This window comes from Gorilla gorilla, chromosome 19, assembly GCF_029281585.2.
Source record: "Gorilla gorilla gorilla isolate KB3781 chromosome 19, NHGRI_mGorGor1-v2.1_pri, whole genome shotgun sequence".
NCBI lineage: Eukaryota > Metazoa > Chordata > Mammalia > Primates > Hominidae > Gorilla > Gorilla gorilla.
Window position 1 is genome coordinate 47,621,917 of NC_073243.2, and position 12,402 is coordinate 47,634,318.

Genomic DNA, 12,402 nt, shown 5'->3' on the forward strand with positions numbered 1-12,402 from the left:
CATGCCCAGTTAGTTTTCTGTATTGTTTTTTAGTAGAGATGGGGTTTTGCCTTGTTGCCCAGGTTGGTCTCGAACTCCTCCTGGCTTTAAGTGATCTGCCTGCCTCGGCCTCCCAAAGTGCTGAGATTACAGGCATGAGCCACTGTGCCTAGCCAAAACAAAAGTATTAATAAGAAAAATAACATTTATGCACCCAACAAACGTATGAAAAAAAACTCAACATCACTGATCATTAGAGAAATGCAAATCAGAACCACAATGAGATACCATCTCATGCCAGACAGAATGGCGATTATTAAAAAGTCAAGAAACAGTAGATGCTGGCGAGGCTGAGGATAAATAGGAATGCTTTTACACTGTTGGTGAGAATGTAAATTAGTTCAATGATTGTGGAAGACAGTGCGGCAATTCCTCAAGGATCTAGAACCAGAAATACCACTTGACCCAGCAATCTCATTACTGGGTATATACCAAAAGGAATACAAATCATTCTAGTATAAAGACACATGCACACATTTGTTTCCTGCAGCACTATTTACAATAACAAAAACATGTAACCAACCCAAATGCCCATCAGTGATAGGCTGGATAAAGAAAATGTGGCACATATACACCGTGGAATACTATGCAGCCATAAAAAGGAATGAGATCATGTCCTTTGCAGGGACACGGATGAAGCTAGGAGCCATCATCCTCAGCAATTAACGCAGGAACAGAAAACAAAGCACTGCATGCTCTCACTCATAAGTGGGAGCTGAACAATGAGAACACATGGACACAAGGAGGGGAGCAACACACACCAGGGCCAGTTGGGGGGGTAGGGGGTGAGGGGAGGTTGAGCATTAGGACAAATAGCTAATGCATGCGGAGCTTAAAGCCTAGATGATGGGCTGAAACCTACACGTTCTGTACTTGTATCCTGGAACTTAAAGTATGAAAAAAAGAAAAATAACCACAACAATTTGTTAAGAAATGGCAATATAAAAAGATGTAAACTGAGACATCAAAAAATCAAAATGTGGGGGAATGATGTGAAGAGTGCTTGGTGTTAGTTTGTTTCTTTTCTTCATAATCGAAATTAAAGTTGTCATCAGTTTTGTTTTGTTTTGTTTTTCTTGAGACAGAGTCTCACTCTGTTGCCCAGGCTGGAGTGCAGTGGCGCAATACTGGCTAACTGCAACCTCTGCCTCCTGGGTTCAAGCAATTCTCCTGCCTCAGCCTCCTGAGTAGCTGGAATTACAAACATGTGCCACCACACCTAGTTATCTTTGTATTTTTAGTAGAGATGAGATTTCACCATGTTGGCCCAGGCTGGTCTCAAAGTCCTGACCTCAAGTGATCTGCCTGCCTCGGCCTCCAAAAGTGCTGGGATTACAGGTGTGAGCCCACTGTGCCTGGCCTGAATTTGGTTATTTCTTTAGGTCCATTTTCTTAATACAAAACTTACTATGTATTTCAGATGCAAAAATATATCTTTCCCATTCAAATCACCTTTTAGAATTAGGTACTGCATTAAATGGATGAGAAAAAGAAGGGGATGAAATAAGGACAGCTAATTCCATCTATGCAGACAGTTTGACCTTACATATGTAAACTCAATCTTAATCCTGACAACAACCTCATTAGAAAGATACTATTAGTAACCCCATTTTAAGAACAAGGAAACAGGCACATGGGAGTTAAGTAACTTGACCATGGTCATTAGCAAGTGACTGATGGCCCTGGGATTTGAGTGTGGTCCTAAAGTCTGTAGTCTTCACTGAATTTCTAAGCCAAAAGTAGTGGATTAGAGTAAAAGAGTTTAACCATTTCCCAAATGGTCATTCTTTAGAGTCATGGTTCTAAACTGGGGGCAATTTGTCCCCAGGGATATCTAATGGCAATGTCTGATGATATTTTCAATTGTCGTGACTTGAGGGGGTGGGAGGAAGAGGAGAGTGCTACTGACATCCGGTAGGTAGTGGCCAAGGATAATGCTAAACATCCTACAATGCACAGGACACCCTCCCACAAAAAATAATCATCTGGACCCAAATGCCATCATAATAAAAGGAGGAAAAAATGACATTTCCCAATTTAGTCTGACTTTTAAAATCATCAACATCATACTTTAGACATGCCTTATTTTGGGAAAAGGAAATGGTATGCTGTAAAATCTAAAAGAAACGCAAGAATAGGAAATTACCAGTATGTAGAAAAATAAGAAATCATCATTGAGGATGCAGAAGAGGAAAAATATCCCCTAACTCCAACAACTATGTAGTTAACTAGAAGAAAGGTTACAAATAGGAATCAATAAAACTGCTGACTTGAATATCAGCACGTTCCACTACAGTATGTGACTATAAATCTTCCTAAGTCACAAGCCAATTACTATGTGCCAAATTTCTACTGCAATAAAGGTTTTTTTTTTTCAGATTGTTACAGGTTGATACAGATTTTCTATATCAATGCTTCATCACTAGTCTATTAAGGATATTATGAAGTTAAATCATTATTCTTTAAAATTCTACTACCACATTATTCAAGACTTTCTCAGTACCCTTAAAAATGACATGACTTTGCTAATGCTCATTAGATTTGTATTTCATCTTAAAAACAAAAATTATATCTGATCTTCCATCACAAGGCTACCACCTCACAACTTTTAAATTTAAAATTCCAGTGTTTAAGAGAATTTCAAGTCTTAATAAAGTCCTATCCCTCAATTTATGTAAGTTGACTTAAGTCCCAGTCTAAGTATTAATTTTTCTTATAGATGCCAACGATAGATTAGCATCCCTAATCCAAAAATCTGAAATGGCCCAAATCTGAGATTTTTTTGAGTGCCAGAATACTGCTACAAGTGGAAAATTTCACACAAATACTTTGTTTCATATACAAAATTATTTAAAATATTGCATAAAATTATCTTCAGACTATATGAGGTGTATATGAAATATAAATAAATTTCACATTTAGACTTGAGTCCCATCCCCAAAATATCTTGTTATATATATGCAAATATTTCAAAATCTCAAAAATCCAAAATCTGAAAGAAACATTTTAGATAAAGGATACTCAACCTATATTAAATTTCCACAACTTACATGTCAAAAATAGCTTTGAACAACCACACACTTACATATTATATGTTGAAGCAAACAGTATTCCCATTAAAAATGTAAAACAAATTTTTCTGATACAATTAGGTATCTTTCTAAACTTAACCTCCACCATTTCTAGCTTTCTTTCAATAATCTCAGTACTTTACCTTGGAGAAAACTCTAACATGTCTTATTAACTCATTTTTTTCCATTCATTAATTTATCTAACAAGCAGAGTGCTGACTACCACCAAGGACCATGTTCTTTAACATTTCAATATTAAAAACCTCAATAATTCTCAAGTCACTTTTTTCCCAATGAGAGAAAGAAACACCAATGAGTTAAAATGTAGGTAATTTAAATCTGGCTTTCAAAAATAAATAAGATGCCACACCATTTCATAGTGAAGAAATCTTTTCATCTTGTGCGTGTCCACCTGGGGAGCAATATCACCTGGTGGTTAAAAAGAGGCATTCCTAGTGTTAAGCAGCCCAGGTTCAAATTGGCTTATGCCATGTCAAATGCTAGATCTCTTATCTTAGATATGTTACTTAACATTTTTAAGTAACTGTTTGCTCTGTGAGAAGGGATAATCATGTCTATACCTCATCGGGCTGTTTTAAGAATTAAATTACCAACATAAAGCACTTAGGAAAGTATATGGCATTTGGTAAGTACTATCTATTGTCATGATATTGCGACAAAATAATTACATATGTCCTTAATACAAATTACCATAGTAGAAGTAAATAATACATAAAGAACAAATAAGGACTTCTAAAACTGGACTTAAGTCACTAATTTATCACTAGTATGTGTATGCTCTAAAAATTCCCTAAGACAGGGTTCCACAAACCCCTGGGCCATGGACTGGTACCAGCCCATGGTCTATTAGGAACCAAGCTGCATAGCAGGAAGTGAGCAGAGGGCAAGCAAGCATTACTGCCTGAGCTCCGCCTCCTGTCTGATCAGTGGTGGCATTAGATTCTCATAGGAGTGGTAACCCTATTGTGAACAGTGCATGCAAGGGATGTAGGTTGCACACTGCTTGTGAGAATCTAATGCCTAATGATTTGAGGTGGAATAGCTTCATCCTGAAAACATCCCCTTCCCCTCCCCCAGTTCATGGAAAAATTTTCTTCCACAAAACAGGTCCCTGGTGCCAAGAAGGCTGGGGACCGCTGTCCTAAGACATAAAGATCTAATGTACTATCATTATTCTTTTAACACAACATCAAACCCTGAGACCTGCTTTTAAGTCTTTAGAATTAAAAGTACAAAAAAATAGGGGCCCAGCATAATGGCTTTGGTACAGAAGGGCAGCAAAAAGGGCTGTTATGCCATCAACAAGGTGGTGACCTGAGAATATACCACCAACATTCATAAGTGCATCCATGAAGTGGGTTTCAAGAAATGTGCTGACCATGCACTAAAAGAAATTTCAAAATTTTGCTATGAAAAAGAAGGGGGCTCCAGGTGAGTGCACTGATATGAAGCTCAATCAAGCTGACTAAACCAAAAGTATAAGCAATGTCCCATACCACATCCATGTGCAGTTGTCCAGAAAATGTAATGAGGAAGATTCACCAATGAAGCTGTATGTTATTTATATACCTGCCACCACTTTAAAAAATCTACACAGCATGAATGAGAACTAGGTACTGACTGTCAAAGTTTATTTTTAAAAGTATTTCATGCCAAACTCCACAAAATGGAATTAAAACAAAGAAACATATTCTTCTTTAAATGACCAAACCAAAGCATTTTGTATTTGCTTTATGGGAGTGAGAAGTTTTAGAAGACAAAAAACAACTTGCAAACGTCCTTAGAAATAATCCAAAATAAAAAGAAAACAAAACTAATAATACTGTTGAATTAACACACTTTATAACATACTTTATGAAGTGCTATTGACTTTGAAATGTTAGATATTTAATATATCTATGTAAACAGAGGACTGAAGATTAGTCTAATAAAACGTAGTTATTATAAAAAATGGAAATTCAGACAAGAATGAAATAAATTTGTAAAATGAATACAACCAAACTAAACTAGAGCCCCCACAATCCAACAGTACCTATCCCACTCACTGCTTTCTGGATCCAGACCAACACTTACCACATCATTATCAGCTAACAAAATTCACATCCATATATATAAAAGTACCACTGCCCAGCAACACACAGCAATACTGATGGCCAAAAATAGTGTTTACATTTTGATGCTTGAAAGAAACAAATTTTAAGAAAACATTTCCTCACCTATTATCAGATGGCAGAAGAGAGAGCAAAGCCAAAGCTGAAAGTTTTCTTCTTTCAGGCTGGGTAATGTTGTCCATTCGATCAACCCACATTTCAATCATATTTCCCAAAAGCTGGTCCATCTGAAACAAGAGGAGGAGGCATCTCAAAATACCTAAAATATGTTTTACTTGTGGGTAAATACTTTTAAAGGCTAAAGCCTCCTAAGTCACGGTTAAAATTCAATTATAGTAAACCACAGAACTGGAATACCTGAACTGGGGTTAAGTCATGAGCTGGAAATGGATAATTTGAGCAAAACCAGAAACTGACTCTAATTAATCCTGACAGCTAAGCAGACTTATTCAAAACATGTATGTAGCCCATGAGTGATTTTAGTAATATCATTTAATAAATCACTGCCAATCTGGTACAATTAAAAAAAACATGCATTTTTCAAAACTGTCAACTTGTACTTAGATTATTCTTTATTCAACTGGATGACTACTGTTCACTGTTCTCTAATTTGCTAGACTAATTTGCTGCTACCCTCAGAGGAGAGGACAAGTTGCAACCTCAAACTGCAGAGTTTCAAAGGAAAACAAATGAATTACTTCCTAAGACATTTGCATGCTACACTAAAAATGATGCTAAAACAAATAAACATAATACAGAATGTGATGGCTAATTTTATGTATAAACTCTGCTAGGCTAAGGTGCTCAGTTGTTTGGTCAAACACTAGGCTAGATGTTGCTGTGACAGTATTACATAGATGTGATTAACATTTACAATGAGTTGACGCTAAATAAAGGAGAATGCCCTAGATAATGTGAGTGGGCTTCATCCAATTCACTGAAAACCCTAAGAGCAAAAACAGTATGCCCAGGAAAGAAGAAATTTTGCCTCAAGACTGTAACAGAAATCCTGCCTGAGTTTCCAGCCTGCTATACAAAATTCAGACTTACCAGCCCCGACAATTATGTATGCCAATTCTTTAATCTGACTGTGGAGACAAAAATGACTCCATCTTGAATGCTAATCCAATATGATGGCTTCTGATTAGCCCTAGTCCTGGGAAGGCCTCCTGATTTCTGCTTTATTTACTGTCCCTAGTGTAAGGACAAAGCAATCTTGACTTTACTAATTATAGTCTATGCTGCATATGGCATTCTTGCATGTTCTGGAAAGGTACCTTTAATTGTCATGCCAAGAGCACATACAGCAATTCCCTATAAAATATAATAAACCTGAGGGTCTGGGAAAAGTAGCAGTGTGAACATCTACCTGTCTTGCTGCCCCTTGAACAAATTAAGAGTTGTTTTTCTTTTTTTTTTTTTTTTTTTTTTTTTTGAGACAGAGTTTCAGTCTTGTTGCCCAGGCTGAAGTGCAATGGCGTGATCTCAGTTCACTGTAACCTCTGCCTCCCAGATTCAAGCAATTCTCCTGCCTGAGCCTCCCAAGTAGCTAGGATTACAGGCATGTGCTACCACACCTGGCTAATTTTGTATTTTTAGTAGAGACAGGGTTTCACCATATTGGCCAGGTTGGTATCAAACTCCGGACCTAAGGTGATCCACCCGCCTCGGCCTCCCAAAGTGCTGGGATTACAGGCGTGAGCCACCGCGCCCAGCCATGAGGAATTACTTCTTATGGATGAGGAAAAAAAACAAAAACAAAAACAAAAACAAAAACAACAAAGAGTGGTTTCTTAAGATGGAATCTATTCCTGGTGAAGATGCTGTGAACACTGCTAAAATAACAACAAATGATTTAGAATATTACATAAACTTAATAAAGCAGCAGCAGAATCTGAGAGGATTGACTCCAATTGTGACAGAAATTCTACTGAGGACCAAATAGTCCATCATCATCATTTAAAAAAATGAAGTTTCAGTGATTTTGTTATCACTACCAAAACAACCTACTGTTCATTATCCTTTGCCTGCAACTTGCTTCAATCCTCTTTTATTTTTCCTTTTCTTGCTCTCTGAGGACCATTCAGTCTTCAGTAGAATTTCTGTCACAACTGGAGTCAATCCTCTCATTCGTAAAGGGAAGAGTCAATTGATGCAGCAAACTTCATTTGTCTTATTTTAAGAAACTGCCACAGCCACCCACACCTACAGCAACCACCATCCTGATTAGCCAGCAGCCTTCACTATCAAGGCAAGACCATCTACCAGCAAAAACATTATTCACTGAAGGCTGAGATCGCTAGAATTTTCTAGCAATAAATTATTTTTAATTCAGATACAAACATTATTACTTTAGACATAATACCATTGTGCACTATTAGTATACTACAGTATAGTGTAATTATAACTATATGCACTGGAAAGCCAAAAAATGTATGACTTTTGCTATGAAGATACTCACTTTATTGTGGTAGTCTGGAACCAAACCCACAATATCAAGTACGCCTATACAAGTTTTCTAAGAGGTCGGAAACAAATCTACAATGTAATAATACTCTCATTTTAATATTAATTTTCTGTTTTTATTAAATATTTTATTCCTTAAAATATTCTATTAAAACTACACAGTAAATGGTATTGAAAAAATGCCGATAGTATTTTTGTTCATTTTGATAGTTAAAAACTGCGTTTTTTATTTCAAACACAACTGTTTATTGTCAATTCATGATGATACTTTACTTTTTTCCCTGACTGTTGCAAAAATTCTTTACTTTTGCCAGTGGAACGTTAATAGAAAATAACTGACATTCTGATAAAATATAATTTAGACCCTTCAACTCTTAATGATATAATTCTTAAGCATCTTTGCACCTAAACTTTATATTACTAGCAATAACAAGCCACTATATTTTTGTTGAAATAGTAAAAGTTTCTTTATTCCAGGAATAAATACTAATTTTAGTTTGCACTGAATCCTATATTTACAGCAGTTCTTGAACACTTCAAAAATTGTTAAATATACCAGATGATGTTCTAAACTAGTTTATTATTGATAGTTTATTACTGATAAAAATTTCTTCACTGTACTGCAGAATCAAAACATGTGTTTACAATACTTAAAAGGAATGCCCAATTTTTTACAGTAAAATTTATACTATTCATTATAACACTTATTAAAGTCATTTTTTACCCTGTTTGCTAATTTGCAGGATTTAGGTCAATATTTTAACAGCTGGTATGACCACACTGACACCTATCAGCTGAGTATCAGTTCTGGGCTGCAGAATTTATAATTAATTTAACAAGGATTCAAAACACACTTTTAAAACCACAGTACATTGAGCCTTGGTATAAAGTTCTAGCTGACTTACTATAATTCTAGCTCAACAAATGAAAAAACAAACAAAAAAAATAGAAGGCTGAGTGAAAGACTGAAAAGTAAAAGCCTGAGGAGAGAAGGCAGAGAAGAGAGGGCTGAGAGTTCTTTTCAGCCATAGTTGGGGTACGGACAGTGCAGCAAACATATGAACCAGTCAAACCTCATCAGTGTAACGTGAAAAATATCAAACCAGCTGTCCAATCCAGAAGACCAAATGTCTAATCCAGAATAAGAACACAGCATTCTGGAAAGGAATGTATTCTAGCTACCAGCACAATGAAGTGTGGATATAAAAACAATATAGAACTGGGAAGAAAAAGAGGGAAAAATAGGCATTGTAAGATCCGGATTAGCTCACTAGCCTATAGATGGAGGAATAACAGTATTTCCCTTACATTTCTATTACTGATTTCCTGTCAAAACAAATGATATGTCAATGGGAAGTGAGAGACCAGGGGTATATTTTAAGTTCCTAAGCAAGAAAGAGTTCATGCCAGGCATGGTGGCCCACGCCTGTAATCCCAGCACTTTGGGAGGCCGAGGCGGGTGGATCACCTGAAGTCGGGAGTTCAAGACCAGCCTGACCAACATGGAGAAACGCTGTCTCTACTAAAAATACAAAATTAGCCAGGCATGGTGGCGTGCACCTATAATCCCAGCTACTTGGGAGGCTGAGGCAGGAGAATCACTTGAACCCGGGAGGCGGAGGTTGCAGTGAGCTGAGATCGCGCCATTGCACTCCAGCCTGGGCAACAAGATTGAAACTCCGTCTCAAAAAAAAAAAGAGCTCATGACCATCCTAGAGTTGTTATCAAAGATATAGAGACACTGACAATAATGTTTAGATAACACATTGAGGGGCACTCACAAGGGAGGCCAAGAATTCAAATGGGATCTAGGCGACTGAGGTGAAAACCCAAGATATTCAAGGGGACAGGATCCTCGTGCACCAAGGGATTTTAGAAAGGGCTGGACATGTGAATACATCTAACAAGAATACTGAGCCCTCATCAAGTAGAAGTTTTGTAAAATAATCACAAGCTACAAAAAAGCCACAAAACAAACAATCAAAACCAATTACAGTAGGAATCTGGGGGTGGAAGGAGTATCCAAGACTAGGAAAGCAAGGAAAGGAAAAATAAAAGAGGATGGAAAGAGGATGAAAGGAAATTGCAGGTAAAGGACAATGAGAAGTAATAAAAAGTAGGTTGTTTTGGAAGTGATATCCAAATCACTGAAACTTCATTTAAAAAAAAATTCTCATTTTAATTTTTTTGGTTTAAAAAAAAATTTAAACATTTTTTTTAGAGACAGAATCCTGTTCTGCTGCCCAGTCTGGAGTGCAGTGATCACAGCTAAGTGCAGCCTCAAATTCTGGGGCTCTATTTATTTTTAGTTTTTGTAGAGATGGAGTCTCGCTTTGTTACCCAGCCTGGTCTTAAGCTCCTGGCTTCAAACAATCCTCTCACCTAGACTTCTCAAAGCACTGTGATTACAAGGCATGTGCCACCACAGCCGGCCACTGAAACCTTAAAATGTGTTTGCTTTCAAAGTTACCAAGCAGTAACTGGAGTAGTCCTCATATGATGCTTTAATTATATGATACACAAAGCTAAGCCATTTTATTTATTTTTATTTATTTACTTATTTTTGAGACAGAGTCTCACTCTGTCACCCAGCCTGGAGAGCAGTGGTGCAATCTCAGCTCACTGCAACATCTGCCTCCTGGGTTCAAGCAATTCTTCTGCCTCAGCCCCCCAAGAAGCTGGGATTACAGGTGCCTGCCAACATGCCTGTCAAAAGCTAAGCCATTTTAATTACTCAATAAGATGTATTTTTTTTGCATGATGATGCAATATTTTAAAGCTAACAGCAGCCCAAAGAAAAATATCAATGTTAAATTACATTTAACTGATTTAATATCTCACTGGATTGCATTTGGATTTAATCAGATCAAATGTTGATATGGACCCAAATGACATTTTCTTTTTCTTAATTAAAAACTAGATTAAAAAAAAACTGAAGGTGGCTGGGCACAGTGGCTTATGCCAGTAATTCCAGTGCTTTGTGAGACAGGGGCAGGAGTATCTCTTGAGACCAGGAGTTCAAGTCTAGCCTAGGCAATATGCAAGGCTGTATGTCTACAAAAAATTTTAAAAATTAGCCAGGTGTGGGGCCAGGCGCAGTAGCTCATGCCTGTAATCCCAACACATTGGGAGGCCGAGGCAGGTGGATCACGAGGTCAGGAGATCAAGACCATCCTGGCTAACATGGTGAAACCCCGTCTCTACTAAAAATACAACAAATTAGCCGAGCGTGGTGGCAGGCGTCTGTAGTCGCAGCTACTTGGGAGGCTGAGGCAAGAGAACGATGTGAACCCGGGAGGCGGGGCTTGCAGCGAGCCGAGACTGCGCCACTGCACTCCAGCCTGGGCGACAGAGCAAGACTCTGTCTCAAATAAATAAATAAATAAATAAATAAATAAATAAATAAATAAATAGCCAGGTGTGGTGGCACGCATCTGTAGTCACAGCTACTTGGGAGGCTAAGGTGAAAGGATCACCTGAGTAAGAGTTTGAGGTTGCAGTGAGCTATGATTGTGCCACTGCATTCTAGCCTGGATGATGGAGTGAGACTCTGTCTCTCAAAATTTTTAAATAAAACAGCAAATTTTTAAAATTTAAAAACATAAAAGTAAAAAATAAAATAAAAAAATACAAAAAAAAAGACACACCATGTTCGTGAATTGGTGAAATTAATACTATTAAAATGGCCATACTACCCAAAGCAATCTACAGATTCAATGCAATCCCTATCAAAATACCAATTATATCCTTCAAAGAGATAGAAAAAAAAATTTGTATGGGACCATAAAAAAATCCCAAATAGCCAAAGCAATGCTGAGCAAAAAGAACAAAGCTAGAGGCATCACACCACCAGATTTCAAAATATATTACATAAGCTGGGTGCAGCGGCTCATGCCTGTAATCCCAGTACTTTGGGAGTCCAGTGCAGGTGGATCACTTGAGGTCAGGGGTTTGAGACCAGCCTGGCCAAAATGGTGAAACCTCATCTCTACTAAAATACAAAAATTAGCCAGACATGGTGGTGTGTGCCTGTAAGCCCAGCTACTGGGGAGGCTGAGTCAGGAGAACTGCTCGAGCCTGGGAAGCGGAGGTTGGAGTGAGCCAAGATTCTGCCACTACACTCCAGCCTGGGCCACAGAGCTAGACTCTGTCTCCCCGCCCCCACCCCCCCAAAAAAAGTGTGTGTCTGTATAACAAATACAGTATATATACTACAAATACAGTAACCAAAATAGCATGGTACCAGCATAAAAACACACACAGACCAATAGAACAGAGAACCCAGAAATAAATCCATACATTTACAGCCAACTGATTTAAGAAAAAGATAGCATGAATATTTATGGGGAAAAAACAGTTACTTCAACGATGGTGCCAGAAAAACTGGATATCCATATGCAGAAGAACGAAACTAGTTCCCTACCTCTCGTGATATACATAAATCAACTCTAGATGAACTAAAGACTTAAAATGTGAGACCCACAACTATAAGATTACTAGAAGAAAACATAAGGAAAACACTTCAGGACTCTGGTCAGGGAAAAGATTTTACTAATAAAACCTCAAAAACATAGGCAACAAAAGGAAAAATAGACAAATGGGATTCTATCAAACTAAAAAGCTTCTATACGACAAAAGCAACAAACAACAGAGTAAAAGAACATCCCACAGGATGGGAGAAAATAGTTGCAAAT

The 12,402-nt window shown here is 37.5% G+C and overlaps 1 protein-coding gene across 4 annotated transcripts in view; it reads right to left on the bottom strand.

Moving 5' to 3' along the window:
• IPO11 (importin 11) overlaps positions 1 to 12,402 on the bottom strand; it is a 224,248-nt gene that overhangs the window by 60,047 nt on the left and 151,799 nt on the right. For all 4 annotated transcript variants that reach the window (XM_055367578.2, XM_055367577.2, XM_063700733.1 and 1 more), the window contains exon 27: positions 5,348 to 5,469. In XM_055367578.2, the coding sequence (XP_055223553.2) occupies positions 5,348 to 5,469 (122 nt within the window). The remainder of the gene's footprint in view (positions 1 to 5,347; positions 5,470 to 12,402) is intronic.